General features: G+C 38.7%; 1 protein-coding gene across 1 annotated transcript in view; it reads left to right on the top strand.

Annotated features, from left to right (window-relative positions):
* LOC126175467 (DNA mismatch repair protein Msh3-like) overlaps window positions 1–20,949 on the top strand; it is a 415,279-nt gene that overhangs the window by 246,382 nt on the left and 147,948 nt on the right. Inside the window, exon 12 of the mRNA XM_049922278.1 lies at window positions 17,352–17,579. Within this exon, the coding sequence (XP_049778235.1) occupies window positions 17,352–17,579 (228 nt within the window). The remainder of the gene's footprint in view (window positions 1–17,351; window positions 17,580–20,949) is intronic.

Raw genomic sequence — 20,949 nt, 5'->3', positions numbered from 1 at the left:
TTTGCTTGACAGCCAAACATGTTTCATTCAGCATCACTCTATCTATAGCCCTACGGTTTGTTTTACACTATTATGCACTAATCTCTGATTCTTTAGAAGTTTGTTTACAGTGACTGTTTACCATGGATTTTCTCTCCAATTATGAACTGTTCTACTGACTACATATCTATCCAGAGCATGATCATCTATTCTTTCAAACTTGAGCCAGAGTTCCTCTACATGCTCCTGACCTGTACTGAAATTTTCAAATTCCTCATTGGGATATGACATTACTGTTTTTTTTTTATGTAGTTTATTGAACATGTATGTCTTTCTGCTTTTTTTAGTTGTCCTTTTTACTTTGGTAATCATTATTGCCACAGCCGAGTCATGGTTATATCATAAACAGTAGCGGACCTCATTTAAAAAAAAAAAAAAAAAAAACCACAACTTTCACAATCCAGAATAGATTTCCTTTTCATAGAAAAGACATAAATTAAGGAGTTGTAAACTCTTCGTTTTCTTGTCAAAAAATTCATAGCTATGGAGTTGCAGATTAATACAGTAAAGGATTTCATTGTTCTCTGTGGGTGTTACTGTTACTTCCACATCAGGGTTGCAATTAAATATCAACATTTTCATTAAAGAACATTCAACTTCACTATATTTCCTTCCACAAAGCCTTCTTGTATCACACTATACTGAATTTTAGATACATATATATCAACTATTTTCTGCTTGTATGCTATTACAAAAAAAATTCCCTTTCAGCAGTTACTTGTAAACTTCTTTCATTCACAGTCAGGTAAGAACTGAGTCATTTCATTACGTTACTTACATAGCAGAATTAAAATTATTAGCCATTTCATAATAAAAAAGAACGAGTCTCTTGACAATATAGATCCCATCTTCTCACAGTTGCTGTCTGGCAGGGTAATACACTGCAGTGACTGGCTCTGCTAAGCTCTGAGTCAACTGTGAAAATGGATACATACTACATTGTCATGAACATCTAAACTCCACAGAAACAGAAACAAATTTGAATGACTATATTAAAAAATGAATGGTAAATATCAGTATAAACTAAAAAGATAAAGATGTCAACACCTAAAAGTTGGTTTGAATATCACAGTGCTTTATTAGGCATGATTCTACTATTGATGGTATGTACTTGTATTCCCTTGACCTTTGACCTGACTGACAGCTAATTATAGGGACCCCTACAGTTTAGCGTGGCTTCTGAATCACAGTCCAACATGGCATTTTTCACATTACCAAAAACAACCAGTGGTGAAAGAAATGATGAGAGGCAGATAAAGTCTCTAGGAGTAAACTGGGTTGACCCCCCCCCCCCAGAGCTTTGGATCTATATTCAGGCACATAACTATTAAACCACATTAAAGTATAGAGTTATAGATGTTTGCCTAACACTACTCAGCCAGAAAATACATCACCGTTAGCATCACTATCTCTAACCCTATATCTTGTGGACATGGGCATTCAAAACCCCATATCTGACGTAAGGAATATAACATTGCCTTTCTCAGTCTTTTTTTAATGTGGTTTTGTTTTTGTGAGTATATATCATTACTCCATCAAACAAAAATCTTCTTGAATGAGTTTACTATTACCACTAATTGTTTATTTATATCCATGACACATTTCAAAGGTGGATTTATACGTGTTAGTGTGACATATTTGTGTGTTCTGTTTACAATTGTGGGAGATGATGTGGCACTGTCTCCATTCGTCACAGGTTCCTTTCTCTTTTGTAACACATCATACCTGACAGAGAAAGGAACCTGCAACCACTGGAGAAAGTACCACAAGTTACCGTTAAATCTTAACACAACACATCCACATGCCATATTAACACACGTAAATCCACCTGATGATGAAGGTTTAAACCTCCAAAATGCATTGAGAATATAAATAAACTGTGACTGGTAATAGGAATCTTGTTGTTTCATTCAGTATCAATAACAGTCATGGAAAAGACTAACCTAAAATGTTCACATTTAAAGTTAAATAAATAAATAAATCTTCTTCATGTTTTCTGGCTGTGACAGGACTTGATGATCAGCAATGGCTTAATAGATTCAGCTGTGGATCTTACACCTTGTTTAAACACAATTAAAACCATATTTGATTCACTCCTAAGTTAAGCTGTTCTCAGAAGCATGAGTCCATACCCTGGTATTGGTCTTGTCAGATCTCATTTTAAGTTGTACCGTACCAGTGTTTACAACATCAAGCATCATATTGTCACAACTGAAGCCAGCAGTATTATACATCATGGGAACATTCAAGCCGCCCCATGTACATTAGATGTCACTTTTTCATGTCCATTCATAAATTGCTGCTGATGTACATGAGTGAGTCAAAACACAACATGGTCACAAACATAATCCATGCACGTAAAAATGTCTACACTTCAGAAGGCTTACAGAAAAGCTGTTACATTAAGTAGCATTCTGTTCAGTAATTAAACTCACTGAAAATCATTTGAATGATAATATGGTGAAGGTTCTTTGGAAAAGGCTATATTTCATGTCAACTCCAAGTATGGTACCAGTAGCAGAATACATCAGCTCCGTGGAGAAAGTTGCAGTATCACTATCAGTGAGAGTGATGAGAGTTATGCTGTAAAGTATGTCGAACACTAACCAAAGTGAAAATACCCAAGTTCAACATTTCCAGTGAAAAGCAAGCAGCAAGACAAGAAAACAGTAATTTTACATTGCAACAATGGCAATGCTACTGTTCTTATGACACACATTGATGACAACAATAAGATTTTTGTTTTGCTGGATGAGATTTCCTTCAGGCAGATACATGTTGTTACTTTCAAAATGATGTTGATTGTACTCACTGCAGCCAACTTCCTATGTAGACACATAAGATCACAAATTCCTGTGCCAACTTTACTGTATAGGCTTTTGAGAGTAATCAAGGGAGGCATTCACCTATGACCAGTAGCTAGTAAGACTAACACACTCCAATACCCTCTGTCAAAATATCTGAGGTAAACTGTCAGTGAATATGTGAATAATGGCAAACACTCCACAGAATTTGTACACAGTCTCAGTTAACTTAAGAGTTTATCAAAACATGTATTTAATTGTGTTTAAGCAAGGCTTAAGATCCAGAGGTGAATTTATTCAGCTATTGCTGATCATCATCAACAAAACACACTCTCACTCACTCTCTCTCTCTCTCTCTCTCTCTCTCTCTCTCTCTCTCACACACACACACACACACACACACACACACACACACTCACTCACTCACTCACTCTGATGCTAACACAACTGACATGCACACATGACCATAGTCTATGGTACTTGAAGCCAGTCTACGAGCAGCAGCACATGACGGGAGAGGCAACCCCCACCTGGTTGCCTTTCCCATCATGCGCTGCTCCTCGTAGTCTGGCTTCAGCTGCCAGAGACTGTAGTCGTGTGTGTGTTTTCTTTTTTCAACAAAGGCCTTGTTGGCCAAAAGCTCATTTTGTGACAGTATTTTTGTTGTGACTATCTACGACTCAGCATCTTTGTTATATGGTGAGTAGCAGCTATCCTTTTCATAATATTTCTACATTCCATCCTGGATTTTCCTTAGTTACCTGAAAGTGATGTTAAATAATGCAGGAGATTTACTTGATTGAAATAATATATTCTCACTCGTGAAATTGACAGAACATCAAGTTTCTTTCTGCAAGTTTTCCGTGTGGCTTCCCCTTGTCACACAGCAGCTAACACATCTGTATGAAATTTCTCCCCAGAGGTGCGAGAGGATAGCAGCATCTACCTCATTCAGTGCACCTCTGATGTGTTTTGCAAAGCTCATTAATAGTTACGTGAAGTGGAAGGATGTACACCTTGTCTTTTAACATATTCCCACAGACGAAAGACTAAGTGTCACATCAGAGATCTCAGTGGTCAGACTGTATCCCACCTCATCCAATCCAAACAGCAACAGTACGAGATAGGTACACTGTAAACTCTTGGTGGAGGGCTCCCATATTGCTGTAAAATGAATGCACCCTGTCATCTTGAAGTTGTGGCATCAGGTAGTTCAGCAACGCCTAGATATGTAATTCCAAACTTGCCCTCATTGTGGACTTACTTGTACTCTGTGCATACATTCTTCTCATCGCTTCCACAATGAGGCCTGCTACCTGTGGGTGACTTTGACCATTCTCGTGATGTGCCACACAACCTGTTTCCACAAACCGATCATACCATGCTTTTATAGTCTTTGCCTGAGGCAGGGCTTTATGATATTCCATTCTGAAGTGTCTTCTTACAACAATTGCTGATTGCATTTTGTGGTATCGCAAGCGACCACTGTATGTCTCCATTGTTACTGTAGTCATGCAAAATTTCTGCATAATTAGGATGGAGTGACATCTGGAGGCATAGGATTCAAACTTGAGAACATAGCACAAGGTTTCAAGAGCTCTGAGAGAATACTCAGTCAGAAGAGCTCTGAGAGAGTACTCAGTCAGTGGTTTTGAAATTATTTACTGTTACTTTTACACAACTCACTTTGAATAGCCCTGTATTTGGATCAGCCATTAATAAAGGCTTTTGCCCTCAAAGTGTGGTGCACGTATTATAAATTCTGAGGGCAGTAGGTGAAAGGTCATCAAAAGACAATTTGGAATAACTACCCACTTAATTTTGTATGTTAATTTATAAACAAGTTTTTTCATGTAAATCAGTTTTGGGAAAACTTTGTAGTTGGTGAATTACTACAAGAAACAGGGCTCACTTTGTACATGTATAGTTCTAATATTAATATTATGAAAAGGATGGATTGCTACTCACCATATGGAGGAGACATTGAGTTGCAGACAGGCACAACAAAAAGAGTGCTATACATATGAGCTTTCAGTCAAAATGTCTTCTTCTAAAGCAGGAAACACACACACATTCTCACAAGCATGACGTACTGCCCAACACATGGTGCTTCACTTCAGTGGCTGCTTCACACCATACACCATGAGGATCCTTCCTACCAACAGCAGCTTTTCTGAATTGTGCACATGGGAACTCTCTCCTACATTCCTGTAAGACCCCCTGGCCTCAGCCTTCGGTAGTCCCTGTCCTTCACCTGCCTGTCCCCTTCCCTGCTCCAACTCCGGCCCTACACAGCTTTCTATTCCACCAACACAACCACCAGTCATTTTACCCACCTTGTTCTCTCATTTCACATTCTCCTCCCTCCGCCCTCCCCTCAAACCTTCTACTGCACCTAGCAGCCTTACCCTGTCCCCATCACATCCTTGTATGCCACCACAAGCAGTACGACAGCTTCCTCACTCCTACTCTGCTATCCCTCTTCCTCTCCACCCCAGCCTTCTCCTTGCCCACACCATCCACAGATTGCTTCTCCCATCAGTCACAGCTGCTGTACACAGTCCAGCCTCAGTGGCCAGAGACGGTGCTTTGTGTGTGTGTGTGTGTGTGTGTGTGTGTGTGTGTGTGTGTGTTTACATGTTGTGCTTGTTTTAATGTATTTTCCTCTTTAGAAGAAGGTCTTGTGCCAGAAAGTTCAAGTGCGCAGCAGTCTGTTTGGTGTGCCCATCTGTGACTCATTGTCTTCACTATATGATGAGAAGCAGTCTCTCCTTTTCGTGGCATTGTCATTATTCCATCATGGATTTTTCATTAGAGTTCTACTGTTATATTTGAGAAACCTGAATGGGTGGTCCTAAAGGATTTTTTGTTGTAACAAATAGGGTAGTGTGACACCAGCCAGACTCTATAAGTGAGAAATGCCATTGCTGCATTGTCTTTTGTGTCTCAGTTATGATCATGGTCTCAGTTGTTAGTTTGGCGATAGTAAGCACTGGAGGGATGTTTTTGTGCAGCAGATCAACCAAGCAGAGAGTGAAGGACTTTACATGTTAAGCTCTGTAAGTAACTTTATTTCAGGCAAAAATCAAACAATGGAAAATCCAGGATGGAATGTGACAGTATTATGGGAACAAAAGTTACTACTTACCATACAGTGGAGATGCTGAGTTGCAGATAGGCACAACAAAAAGACTCTACCAATTATAGCTTTTGGCCATTAAGGTCCTTGTCAACAATAGACACACATACACAATGTGTGTGTGTGTTTGCGTATGTGTTTCTATTGATGACGAAGGCCGTAATGGCCAAAAGCTATAATTGTGAGTCTTTTTGTTGTGCCTATCTGCGACTCAGCATCTCCGCTATATGGTGAGTAACAACTTTCCTTCTCATAATAATGTAACTTTATTTCAGTGGTCATTTGTGGGTGACAGTTGTTTGCAGACTGCAAGAACTTCAACTTTTGATGAGAGTGCTTTGCAGATGTCAAGTGCTGCTGTGAACTAAAACCTGTTTAAATGAATTGCTCATGAACTAGTAGCACGAATGAGAAACCAAACAGATATTATTGGACAATTTAATTGCCACTTTTTAATGACTATAGAATCATTTAATGAACTTTAATTTCTGATTATTGTGTAACTATATCACTATTGGTCTTTGGTCACATGTGATGGTTGTTTGGTATAGGAGCTCACTGTCTTCAGATCTGATGTAATGATTGCTTTACTTCATACAAATATGAACCATGCTGATAGTATTTCACTTAAAAACTGTTTTTATTTTATTTCTTTCATTCTGAGACATTAGTTGAAAATGAATTTAATTTTATTTCATATAATAAATTTTATTCAGTTTCAGGCATAAGTATATGTCACCTTCAGTTACTTATCTGTTATATCTATTAGTTTTATTTGCAAATGCTGCCATATACTGCAATTCTAATCTGTTGACAGGAACCTCAGAAAAAAATCAAATGATTCTACAGCATAGTGGGCCAAAGTGTTATGAATGCAACAATGTGTAACAATCCCTTAAATGTCTACTTGAGCCAAAATGTCTACTAGGTTGCACATTTACCTAACCATCTGCTTCTTCAGCCACAACTTTGAACACTAATTTTGTGAGTCAAAAGAGAGAGGGAAGCTCACACTGTCAGTATGTAGACATATTTGTGCTAAAGCCACTTGGGATGGAACTGTTCATGTTATCTTGGATTACCTAAATCCTGTTCATCTTAATATAAAATTCACTATAGAAATTGAAATAGACCAAGCTACCATTCTTTGATGTGCTGGATAAGTGAAGAGTTAACAGATCACTTGTTCATGGTGTTTGTAGAAAATCCACATCACCAACCTCTGCCTTCACACCTGTAGCGTTTACCATCTGCCACAAAGCAATTCTGTGCTAATCCTACTCTATGAAGTTCACATGTTGCTAGACAATGACAGGCTAGCCAAAGAACTGAGAAAGCTATTGAGGGTATTTCAAAGGCAATAATTTTCAGATTTACCAGTTGAGATAGTCTTTTGGTCCAATAAATATTTCTGTGGAAGAGATTAACTCCATGAAAAAACTATAAAATATGAGGGTCACATACATTACTAATGCAGTAATCAATTTTTGAAAATATTTACCATCTAGTAAGCCTCCCCTGACTTGGGGTTTTGGCAGCTTTTCTGAACTCTCCCCATTTCCTCCACCTTCAACCCTTCTGCCAAGAGGAGGAGCCAGTGGCTCCAAAAGCTTGCACATTTACTTAAACTGTATATATGTTTTCTCCTGCTCCACCCCCCCCCCCCCTCCACCCCATCCCACCCCCTCTTGGTGAGTACATTTTTTATCTATACAGTTACATTATAATTTCCAGGTAAGTTAGACACCTACTGAAAAACTACATCCAATACATTTTATTCTCACCAAGAAAGGAAAAGGTCAGCTCTCTAACTTTAAGATAATCAATACTTCTAATAACTGGATGATTACTGTATAAATGGTTCAGACACTCTTTTATTAAGGCGTCACCATCATCTCATCCACAACAGCTGGAAAATATGGAAGATATGGGCATTTTATGGAGTCAATACACAAGTGTGGGAAAGGAAATGCGCACCAGAGACTGTAGAGGATGCCAAGAATCAAACTTGACTACAAACTCAGGGCCAGCATTGACAGTATAAAACAGTGTAGTTAGAGACTGGGTAGTGAAAGCATATAAAACCCCTGCATAAAGCATCCAAATGAAGATGACTTAATTGTTCATTGAAATATTGTGCTCAAAAATGAAAGCAGACTGCACTTGATATTAAAAAAAGTATAGGAAGAATACTTTATAAATCACATCACTGCCATTTTAATTTTTTGTGTATTTCACATACAATGTCACTGCTACTACATCTATAAAAGTTGGGACCATTGTACACCAAGGTGAAATTCATTCAGTTATACATGCCCAGTTGAAGCCTTTCACTGAAGTAGTGTGGTATTTTTTTCCGCTAACTATATCCCAACATTTTTTTTGTACAGTTTCTGTCATTTCATGTTCCTGATTATTTGAGCATGGTTTACCGATATTCAGAACTTGTAGTCTGCAAAGCGTCTTTCTTGTTGTTTGTTTCTTCTAGTGTTTCTTCTTAATTGCAGAAATCTTACCATTTATGTTCACACACTGTCACTACACTGATTATTACTACTTTAACATCTGGAAAACAAGTAAATGCTTTCATGTCACTTGTAATTTCTGTTTATGGTCACATTGTGTGATACTAGGTAAACCTCAGTGGCAGTACTGTATTTTGCCACTGTTATTTCCCGTAAACAGTGTCGCCCTTTGGTAGTAAATATGTACTGCTCATTAATGTGTTCACAAGTATCTTCCATTACTCCTTATGTGGTTTGTGACAGTTTTTTATTAATTTTTCCTATTTCATGGGACCATCTGTGCCAAAGTACTTTGTTTTTAGTGGAGCAACTCATTGTGTATGCTGTTCACAAAATAAAAGTTTTTAACAGTCTAAATAACAAAAGATTTATTATAATATATTTGTGAGACTGCTGCAGTACAACAAAAGGCTCTAAAATACCTGTTCTGTACAACACCTTAAGGAAAGGAAGTAGTGTGTCACAAATAAATATTTTATCATTTGGTCATAAGTGTGAAAAATCTGTGTTTTTCCTTAAATTATTCTGCTCAAAAGAATCAGGGGAACATGACTTTGGGCATCTGTCACATTCCAGTGAGCATTAATTGAGGATTGGGTATGTTACCAAATTACACCTTTATCTTTCACAAATTAAGTACACGACAAAACGTCATTACATCCTTGATTGCTTACGAAAAAAGAACTGAAATGTCAGACAGGTGTTGAAAATAAAGCAGGAACAATCATTCATCCAGTCATGCTGGGTGCTATTCATTTGAATTATAGAGCATGAATAACATGTATACCCTCAGTGAGTGTTTATCACTAGCTGACACCTACATGGCTTGCTCTGTATAAAAATATGGAGGCCATCCTGTGGTATCCATTCCCATTCTTCAAAAAGAGCCCATGATAGTTCTTGGGAGTCTATGGTGGAACAGGATGACCACAAACTTGTCTGTCAAGCATGTCCCACGTATGCATGTTGGGGATTTAGGTCAGGACTCACTGCTGGCCATCCTGTTACCTCAGTGTCCATACTTTGCAAGACATCCATGCTGACACCCACCACATGGGCCCTGACATTATAAGGAATTCTGGGCCAACACTGTATGCAGCAGTCACTACATGGTCCAACAGGATCTTTTTGATGTACTGCCTGGTGGTAAGATGACCATAGAGTATGACAAGATCCATATGGCTGTCAACATTGAAGCCTCCCCACACCATTACAGAACTTTGGATCAACCATAGAGTATGACAAGATCCATATGGCTGTGAAGCTGATGCTTAGGGGGAGAAAAACTGACCAGTTAAAAATTCTGAGTAATTGGTATTTCTTTGGTCTTGGTTGTAATGGATGTTTTTTATTTCTTACTAATAACTGAATAAAAAACAAAAATATCAGTTACCCACAGCAGCAGTGCTAATTTTTTTTGTCTTTACATAAACCCTTTTTTAAAAAAAATAGAGAGTCTTTTTATTCATGAAATTTGCGTTGGTTTCAAAGATTGTGTTATTGTGGAAAATGAACAAAGCAATCAGTGCTATGTTAGTAACAATGCCAACATGCCAACAGAAGTGAGCAACAAACACATGGCATAAGAATTGGTACAGCTTTGTTGAGAGAATAATGTCTTTGGTGCGCTGTGTTGTGGCTTAAGGTACGCTTGTACATGCAGTGTGCAAGATTTGTCTCCACTTTATGTGTATGGTAGTTTCTCACTGTTGTCACCGTAATCTCGTCCTATTTCAGATTGACAACAACCCTAGTTTGGAAATATTTTTACCAAGTGATAGTGAAGTACAATGCTTCATTTGCTTTAGAAGATTAAAAATTTGTCTTCCATTTCTATGAAATAATAAAAGAGGAAGGAAATTACGGTAACAGTAATACATTAAAAATATAAGAACAGTTCATCTTAGTATACAATAAAAACAGAAGTAACTGATCTGCTGCCTGTGTCTACATAATATGCCTTTATCTGCTTGTAACCCTCAAAAACAGACAAATTGACATGAAATACAGAGTTCCTCAGTCTTAGTTTTCACCCTTTAGCACTGACTATCCATACTGTCCAAATAGTGGTAGGATCTCCAATTACAACATGATGTGTGAGCAAAGTTTTAAAAAATTAGAATCAGTAGGAGTGAGTAGATTTTTTTGTAGTATTCAGCCATTTACCACTTTTCAAGAAAAGCAGTGAATGGTGGTCAGACTAAGTTTCCTTTTATTTGCCTATTTAACATAATATTTTGATTTGTGTGTCTTGAAACTGATAGGACCAAAATTTTTCAATCTTTGTCTGATTTCTGTGTTTATTACAGGAAATGGTAGCAATAAAAAGTGAAAATGGTTTATTTCAGGAACTTGTCGTTTTGATTAGTATTAACAGTCAGGTTAAGTTTGTGTGAAATAGTACCAATATAACTGAAAACCAGTTAATTCAGTGATAACTGCCATCCTTAGTAGTGCTGTGTCACATGACAATGGCAGGAGGGTGGGGGGGGGGGGGGAAGGGGGGGGGGGCTGAATGTGGATGTAGATGAGTAGACGAGGAGTGTAATGATGACTGATGGCAACTCTCTGTCTGCACCCCTTTATCCACCTTGTGAATGACTGGGAACACCCCTGCATCTAGTGATGCTGATGCTGTGGTTGGGTTGACTGCAAGCAAAATTCCAAGATTGTTTGTGATGGCTGTCTGGGAGCAGCACCCACATGGAAATTGGCTTAGGTTGCAGGAGCATTGATGGTGACAGCAACGGCATGCTGTTGATCTCCACTGGCACTACTCTAAATGGTGCCGACCACCATGGGTGGAGAAGTGGAGATGACTGCTGTTATGGGCACAAGCAGTGTGCTGAGTCTAAGGGCAAACATTTGTCACAAAATCATTAAGAAAAGAGTGCTAAAGCTTATTCTGGTGACACTGATGCAGCCTAGAGGAACCTTGAATGATGTAAGAGGTATGCCCCAAGACTTGTGTGATGACATGCTCCGAACACTGTGTTTTGCTAAAAACTTTAAAGAAAACTTCATCCTGTGGCTGCAACTTTGTTTGTGTAGGCTGAACGAACGGTTTCCGTGGTGGCCTCAGAAAATGTAACAAGGTACAGTGACAATGACTGCGTAATAATTCTGCCACCAGCTTCCCATCACTTGCCAAGGAGCAGTAGGGGGGAAAGAAAAGTCTTTAAGACTTGCTCCCATGTGTGAGAGGAATGGAGATTCTCCATGTGATTTTGAATGTTATGATAAACTGTTCAGCTTATCCATTAGACTGAGAGCGAAAGAGAGCAGTAGCGACATAATGTAAGCCATTGGCAGCACAAAACTGTTGAAAATCAGCTGATGTGAATTGTCATCTATTATCCAAAACAAGGACCTCAGGAAGACCTAGTATTAGTAGTGGGTGTCATGGGAAACACAACACACACCAAGAAGTCAGCATTCAAGTGTTGTTCAGTGGGCCTCGTGTGCTGGGCCTGTACAGTAACTTATGTAGATAATTAGACAACAACAGAATCCAACATTGCAATTTTTCTGCTGTCCATGACGGGACATGCTTGGAAGGAGCTGAAGCATTTCTGGACAGTAGTCTTTGAAATTTGAACAAACACAGCTGAGATTGATCAGTGGTAACTGTGAGTATGCCTCACTTAAATCAATCTTGGAAAAGAATGAAGAATGTGCCTGTCCCAGTCCTCAGGTGTTGAGAGAGAAAATGAGTCTGCAACAATCTGTGGTGGGTTTACTGTTGCTTTGAAATCAGCGTGTAAACATAAACCTCCTGATGGGTTTTTGAGAATGGCGAAGGGGGATGCCCAATGACTTGCAGAAAGATGTTGTATCATTTCATTGTCTTTCCATCAATGCATTCCCTGAGAAACTTGCTCTTGTATTATGTGGTGACCAGCTGAACACATTAAAATTGTGTTTGAACATTGTCTTGAACAGTAATGTGCACCTCATAATCTGTAGCCCTTCCTGAAACTGGTTCAGAAAGTTCATTATACTTATTACACAAGTTATAAACATTAGTATAAGGCACTGTAATAGTGATTTGTAACACACTGTCTTAAATTCACAGGTTAAACAAACCAAACAAGTCTAAACCAAAAATGTTTGTACTGTTCCTAGAACATAGCACATGATTTGAAACACACTTTGTAACGTCTCAAAAAGTTACTGGCAGACTGCACATGCCAGTTACTAGTATTACACATCCTTTATATACAGACAAAACAGAATTAGGCTTCTGTAGCTGCGGTCTGCCAATCATTTCATAGATGTATCTGTGCCTAACTGAAATTTGAATGTTTTGTGATCCACTCTTAATAGACCAAAAGGTTTTTTCTTCTGTCTGTGATGACATTAGAAAGCTAGGTGATGCAGAAATGCAAGCCATATTGGTACTAGCTGTAATATATGTGCCAACATGACATTCACTTCCTGAAAGCTACACTGTAGTTGCACTCATGACCAGCACCTGCCCTGGCTGTCTTGTAAACAGATGTCTGGATATGGCCTTGTTCAACATAACTGAAAGGACAAACTTGTCTATTGTGATTTGAAAAGCACTGAGGCCAAGACTTCCTCACCTTATTTGTAAAGTATGCTTCATGTGGCATATGACTGAAAGGTTTGACCTTTACATTTACTGTTAATGTAAGCCTTGTTTTTGTTCACTTTTACATTAGCATGAACTTTAGACTGAGTGCCTTGAGCATTGTGAAAAAGAGAAATAGACAGAGCCTCACAATCAACAACAGTTGTGTCCACAGTACTTTGAAACTCTACAAGTGACAAAACTGTTTTCAGATCTGGATCCAGCAAATTTAGAATAGCAGTGCAAATGCATGCATTTGACACATTTTGTTAATCCACAAGAACACTTTATAGTAGGAACAATATACAAATGTGATTTAGGCAGCCGAGATTGTCAGAACACTAAGTGGTTTGGGATGGAAGACAACTCACTGGAATAAATGTGCAGGCATCCTTATCACCTTTGTAGTGTCAGATGAAAAAACACTTGAGAAATTTGCTTCCGCACTATAGTGGGACCTAGCAAGCCTAGATTTACTTTTGAATCAGATTGACCAGATAATACAACACACACAAAATATTAGATCACTTTATTAACGTGAACACTACCTAATCCCTTGGTGCAGTACAGAATGATAGTTGACTATAAACCTTGATAAAGTTCCGACTTCTAATACAACTCACATTACTGGATCTGAAGTAAGATGACGCTGTCATCGTAGGCAATGATTAGAGTGTTGGGTGAATGGCACTGCATTCTGACATAAGTACTCTTTCAGCATGTGGTGGCACATGGACTCTCTTGAGGGCGTATTTGCTCTTATGGCTCTCATTTGTTGCTACATCAGACAGTGATTGCCCTTTCTTATGATTCTTTTGTGAGGTACCAACTTTGATATGGGACTTCAGTCTTCAGATGACACCACATACTGCATAACAAATGAGGAGCTACTGAGTAGTATTGGGGATAAAAGAATTTTGCAGCACAACTTGACTGAAGGAAGGGATCAGTTGATAGGGCATATTCTGAGACATAAAGGAATCATCAGTATTATTGGTGCAGAGCACCAAGAGATGAATATAATAAGCAGGTTCAAACGGATGTAGGTTGCAGTAGTTATTCAGAGATGGCGATACTGAATCTGGTATCAGAGACTATGAGGCATTTGCAGCAACAATTATTGCTAAAATATAAAGGGCAAGTAAGACAAGTAGAAGGATTTATATAGTCAGCAAAGTAGAGAAAGAGGTAGTAGTGTCATATCTCAATAAACAGCTCAAAACATTCAGTTCTGGTGAGGTGCATATAGAAGAACTGTGGCTCACATTTAGCTGAATAATTAACCATATACTTTATAGAGATTATCCAGTAGAACAGTTTGTGACTGGGTGTTCCATTCCATGATATACAGTTACTGTAAAGAATCTTCTAAAGAAACAGAAACTACTGCATAATAGGTGCAAAAAAAGTTTAGGGCTACAGATGGGGAGGTGCTTAATGAAATGTATTTGGCTGTCAAGAGGACTATGTGTGAAGCTATCAACAACTGCCGTACCAGAATATTATCAAAAGATCTCTCACTAAACCCAAAGAAATTCTGGTATTATGTAAAGACCGATAGTGGAACAAAAGTTAGTGTCCAGACACTCATGAATGAAACGCTAACTTAAACTGAAAGTAGTGCAGCAAAAGCAGAAATGCTGAACTCTGTTATCAAATGATCCTTTACAAAGGAAAATCCAGGATTATGGCCCTGATTTAATTCTTGCACCCTGTGAAAGTGAGTGATGTATACAGTACTATCATTGGCATTGAGAAGCAGTTGAAATTAATAAAATTGAACAAAGCAGGGGAGCCAGGCCCCAACTATGCCAAATTTGCCCTCTTTTTAACCATAACTTACTGTAGGTATCTTAAACAAAAAACTGTGTCCAGTAGTTTGAAGAATGCGCTTGTCACACCCATCTGCAAAAAGGGCAGCAGAAGTGCCATCCATTTGTTGTAAAATCTTAGAAAATATTCTGAGCTCAAACATAATGAGGTATCTCAAACCGAATGACCTTCTCCGTGACAACCAGCATGGCTTTAAAAACACTAATCATGTGGAACCCACCTTGCACTTTTCTCACATGATGTCATGAAATCGAAGGATCAAGGCAATCAGGTACACTATCAGGTAACGGCATTTTAGACTACAGTGTACATAGACACACAGCTGTAGAATGTGTGATCTGAAGATGGTTGTTTAGCAACTGCATCTAGTAATCAGATGTAAAGTGGTGTGTTATCGCCAATAAGACATTTAAAAGATTATGTATCAAACGATGGAAAATCCAGGATGGAATGTAACAATATTATGAGAAGGAAAGTTGCAACCCACCATATAGCAGAGATGCTGAGTTGCAGATAGGCACAACAAAAATACTCCGACAATCATGGCTTTCGGCCGCTTAAGGCCTTTGTTAACAATAGGGTTACAGGATGCAATACATGCTACGTTCCTGTAACCCTCCTGGCATCAACCTTCGTTGGTCACTGTCCTCATGCATCCAGCCCCTTCCATGTTCCCATTCCAGCACTACACAGCCGTCTTTCCACCACCACACCCAATCTTTTTATTTCTCTTCTCGTCCACTACCCCCCCCCCCCCCTCTTTTCCTCATCACCTCTCCCCCACCCTCAGTCTAACCTGCAGCACTTCGCTGTCCGCCACCCCGACCATACTATCCCTCCCCCTTCCCACTCCAGCCTCCTCCTTACTCCCACCCAATTGCCACTCCCATCATGCACTGGTGCTGCTGCCTGTGCCTGAGACTGCAGTCGTGTCGCGTATGTGTGTCTATTGTTGACGAAGGCCTTAAATGGCCGAAAGCTATAATTGTGAGAGGCTTTTTGTTGTGCCTATCTGCAACTCAGCATTTCTGCTATAAGGTGAGTAGCAACTTACCTTCTCATAATAAAAGATTATGTATAATTTCTTTAAAGTTTAAGAAATACATCAGATCTTTTATCTCCATCGCCTGGTGATGTCAGGTCTTACTAGTAAGATTTTCTGTCATTTATCATCTTCTGTAACTTTTTGTAGCAGTCTTCTACATCATCATCAGAATGTGAGCATGTTGGATTATAGACCTGGGTTGTTTCTGTGAAGTCTCTCTCTCTCTCTCTCTCTCTCTCTCTCTCTCTCTCTCTCTCTCTCTCTCTCTTAACAAGTCCAGCTATTCTCTCTGAGATTATATAATTACTTGAAAATTGTTTTTAATTTTCTTCCTTATAGTATAATTCTGCTTTCTTCCCTACTCTATTATCTGCAATGAAACATATCTCCTTATCTTTATTCAGTTTGACCTTTCTTCTGTTGCTGCACTTCTGATAATCTTATTACATCCCCCTTAATTTCACTTAATTTTCACTAATCTGTCTCTGAATCGCACTGGTAACCTTGACTTTGAGTGCCACTAAACCTCTCTCTGTCTCTCTCTCTATCTATCTGTCTATCTGTCTTTGAATCCCAAAATTCTGCACTTATTACTCCTAAACGAAATATAGTAAAATCACTTTGGTTCCTAAGATCCATATAATTTGTTGAGACAGATTTTGCATAGCACAGAGTGTCTGCAGAAGTCACTTGTCATACACAGTGGGCTGAAGCCATTTTCTGAGTTCCTCAGTATACTACTCCAAACATTATTTCACCAGACCCGGAATACTGACCCCCCAGTAATTTGGGCTTGCGATCTCCTGTAACCCCACCTGCAGTATACTAGCCTTCCAGGGGCCAAGAATTTGGCAGGGTAGGCAAACAGAACTATGCCCATTGCCTAGGTTTGAGTACTCTGAATCTTTCAACCTGGGATTGACATGACTGAGTTACATTCTGATTACTTGCCAGCAGGGACATCAAGCCTCTAGTCAGTATCGTCATTTATTGTTCAACCAGTCTTTGTGTTACCCATAATACATTCAGTCCTGAGGGTAGCAGGCGAAGAAAAATGTAGAAGAATTTACAAATACATATTTTTTCAGCTGTTAAACTGTATCTTAGTCAACAATTAACTGTTATTACTTGTACTATTTACTGACTCTGAATTTGAAGATAAACACCATGAAACTTTTTTATTATCTGTGTTATTCTGTAAGTAAATTTCCTTAATAAATTTGTTGTTTTTAATGTGTATATGTTCATGTACAGTTTTTGTATTATCTGGTGTTGCATAGTGTTGATACAAATATTTATTTGTTTTTTCAATAAAACAATAATAATACCAGCCTCTTTCATTTTGACAAACCATTTCCACTTTTATGCACAGGATTGGTGACAAAACATCAATTTTAAATGATTATTCAGAGTTCCCAAATGTTTTGAGGACCAAGACAGAAATCAAGGCACTGGAAAATGAGCTGGATGAGTTGCGACCATCCATTGCAGAAACTTTGGGAGTGCCTTTGTTCTACTATATTACAGTTGCTGGTCAAGAATATTTGATACAAGCCAAGAAGGATGTGCAAGTGCCTCTTGACTGGATCCTTGTCAATCAGTAAGTAGACCCTTGACTTTGAAATCAGTTTTGGCATAAATTATGTTATGAAAAAATATATTGTAGCTAGTGCCTGTGGCATATTTCCTTTGCAACACTGACAAGAAAATATAAGTAATACTGCACACTTTCGTTACAGTTATTTCCATATTTCATGTGCAGTATTTCTTCACTTCTGAAGTGTTGACTCAATACCACACCAATACTTATTAACAAAAGTATGGTGAACCACTGGGAACTGTGTTGGGCCCCTTTCTGTTCAGGCTGAATATCAATGGCCTCTCAGACTAAATTAATAGTAACCTCAGCCTTTTTGAAGTTTGTGCAGTCTGGAAGAAAAAAAGAAATTGAGCAAGATCTGATAAGATTTTAAAATAGTTCAAACATTGGCAACTTGCCTTAAATTTTCAGATGTGTAAAACTATACACTTCACAAAATGTAATATCCTATAATTACAATGTAAGTGAGTCACAACTGTAGTCAATCAATTAATACTGTTACTTGGGTCTAACAGTTTGTGGGGACATGAAATGTAATCACCATATATGCTCATTTGTATGTAAAGCAGGTGACAGACTTTGTTTCATTGGCAGGATACTAGGAAAATTCAATGAGTCTGTACAGGTAATTGATAACAAAACCCTCTGGCAACCCACCCGACAACACTGTTGAAGTAGGTGAGAATGATACCAAACATGATTAACTGGGGCTGTTAAGTGTACATAAAAAAGGACAGCACAAATATTTCCGAGTTTTTTATACTCAAGAGAGGGTATCATGAAAATACTGGAAACCTGGATGTGGAGATATTTGAAGACAGACATCAGCTATCCCCTGAAAGCATGCACTTAAGTACATATGTATGCACATTATAAATATGAGCTCTAAAAAAAGATTCAAGTTGAAATATAATAATCAGCTGCTTTTTTGTGTACCCCTTTCTTTCGCTGTTTAACATCCTTGTTTTGCCTTTAATTTTTCCATATTGATTTGTTTCTGTATTTCCCAAAGCATTTACTCAGAAAATTTGTGTTTCCAACTTTATCGAGCTTGTAAATACACCAGAGATTGCACATGTACTGAAATGATGACAAGTACCCTGATACATGACACATATATAGAACATGCATTATTTGTAGCTAATATAACAACAGCTGGAGCTTGTATTGCAAATAAGAAACCCCAAGAAATGCTAGTTAAAAAAACCATTTACTATCTAGCAGCCACACTCTCTCTCACAAACAGACGCAAGTATGTGCACATGCGGATGCACTCTGGCATGCGCGCACACACGCGCGCATGTGCACATGCGCACCCGACCACCCACCCACCCTCACACACACACACACACACACACACACACAAATGGAAGAATTGTATTCTTTTTCTGCTCAGCATTCCATCGTCAAAAGGAAGGTATTGAGGGAAAGAATATCATTTATCAGGTTTCACAGAATCACACAGTACTGCAAGACTATAAAGACACTGCAGGCAAGATGAGATGAAAATTAACAATTCGTTAAAAAAAATTTTTTGGATCTGTATGTTTGTCTACCCTCATCCTCACTATGTGTGGATCTCTCGCATTCAGGAATCAGAGTAAAATGCCCTTCCTTTTTAACGTTTGCCACCATATCCTTTCCCAGAGAAAGAACTAGTAGTTCTGATATGTAAGTAGTGTTTTACTTTATATGTGTCCATTGGGGATACTGTATATTACCCTTCCTCAAAGTAAGTACTAACCATAATTCTGTCTCCTAAATGGAAATATCAACAAATGTCAGAAGTCCAAAATCAATAAAAGCCTGGAGCAAGAGTCCGGCACTTTGTTGCGCCATTTGCCTTAAGAGAACTCAGTCTAGAACTAAACTCAGTGAAAAATAGGAATGCAGCCAGGGTGGACAACATTTGTGTGGAACAAATAAAACACTTGGGGTCTAACATATCATTTTGGGTAAAGTGATGTTTTACCCCATGTCTCTCTGTCTGACAAATGATGCTCATTTTCCTTATTAGTTAAGTGATAAGTTTTAACTCAAATATTGTGTGCGATTTTTCATTGCTGTCACGCATGTGCACGGGTGTGGATGGACACAGCATGTCTACAAGGAGACACTGAGCAAGGTGACGCAGTGGTTAGCACACTGTACTCGCATTTGGGAGGATGACGGTTCAATCCCGTGTCCGGCCATTCTGATTTAGGTTTTCTGTGATTTCCCTAAATCGCTCCAGGCAAATTCCGGGATGGTCCCTTTGAAAGGGCACGGCCGACTTCCTTCCCTGTCCTTCCCTAATCCAATGAGACTGATGACCTTGCTGTTTGGTCTCTTCGTCCAAATAACCCAACCTCCACAAGGAGGTTAGGCTTTCTGTGTGTTGTGGCACATGCTGTTTGGTCAGGTTACTCTGAGTCCCTTGGTCCCATCTTGGAAATGACCTTTGAGCCATGGAATAGAGAAGATCATGAGTCACAGTGACGTCATGATAAACGAACGTTGTGGTTGTCTGACAGATCTGTACTGAGATAGACTGATGGTATAAACAAGCATTGTCTGATAAAATTCTGTAAGCAGACTGTATGTGAAGTGGTTCCATATTGTGATGAAAGATTCAGTATACACATAATTTACAAAAAGGAATTTGATGTCTTTTAGCAGAGATTGAATACAAAAGTAATATTTCAGCTAACACAGAAGGAGATGCCTCGGTGATGAAGTTTACAGCTACGAGGTATAAACACAGTTATCCTGATGGTGGATTGCAGCACAACAAGCCCAGATTAATAAGCAACAATGAAAAAATCTTTACATAATCAGTGACATAGAATGCAGCACTTTGCACTTTTCCTCTAGAGCCGAATTATGCATCCTAGAACTTATTAACTGCTACCTCAAGTCATGCAAAATCCCAAAGATACAGAGAGAAACAGATGCTGTGCCACTTTTAAAGCATGGTAAAGATGCAAGTTAACCAAGAAATATTGCCCCGGATTGCTCTTATGTCACCTATGCAGCTGAATTAATGACTGATATTGAAACACGTAGCAGACAGTGTAAAGCCAAAGCTTACCAACTACCAGGCTAGTTTCAGGCCAGAAAAATCCTACACCAACCTAATCGGGTCCATTCTTGAACACATAGAGGAAGGATATAAAAATAAACTAATAACAAGACTAGTGTCAGTTTTCCTGAGCTCTGCATATGACACATTGAGCTATAGGTCACCCATGACAGAATTGCAAGACAAATTTCAAGCTTTTAGAAATCACTAAATCACTGCTGCAATACAGAATGTTCTGTGTAACACTGAAGGGCAGAAAGAGCTGAAAGCAACAGCAGAAAATTCAATCTGTATACCAGTGACCAACGA

The sequence above is a fragment of the Schistocerca cancellata genome, chromosome 3 (genome assembly GCF_023864275.1).
Source record: "Schistocerca cancellata isolate TAMUIC-IGC-003103 chromosome 3, iqSchCanc2.1, whole genome shotgun sequence".
NCBI lineage: Eukaryota > Metazoa > Arthropoda > Insecta > Orthoptera > Acrididae > Schistocerca > Schistocerca cancellata.
This window is presented reverse-complemented; position numbering and strand designations above follow the sequence as displayed.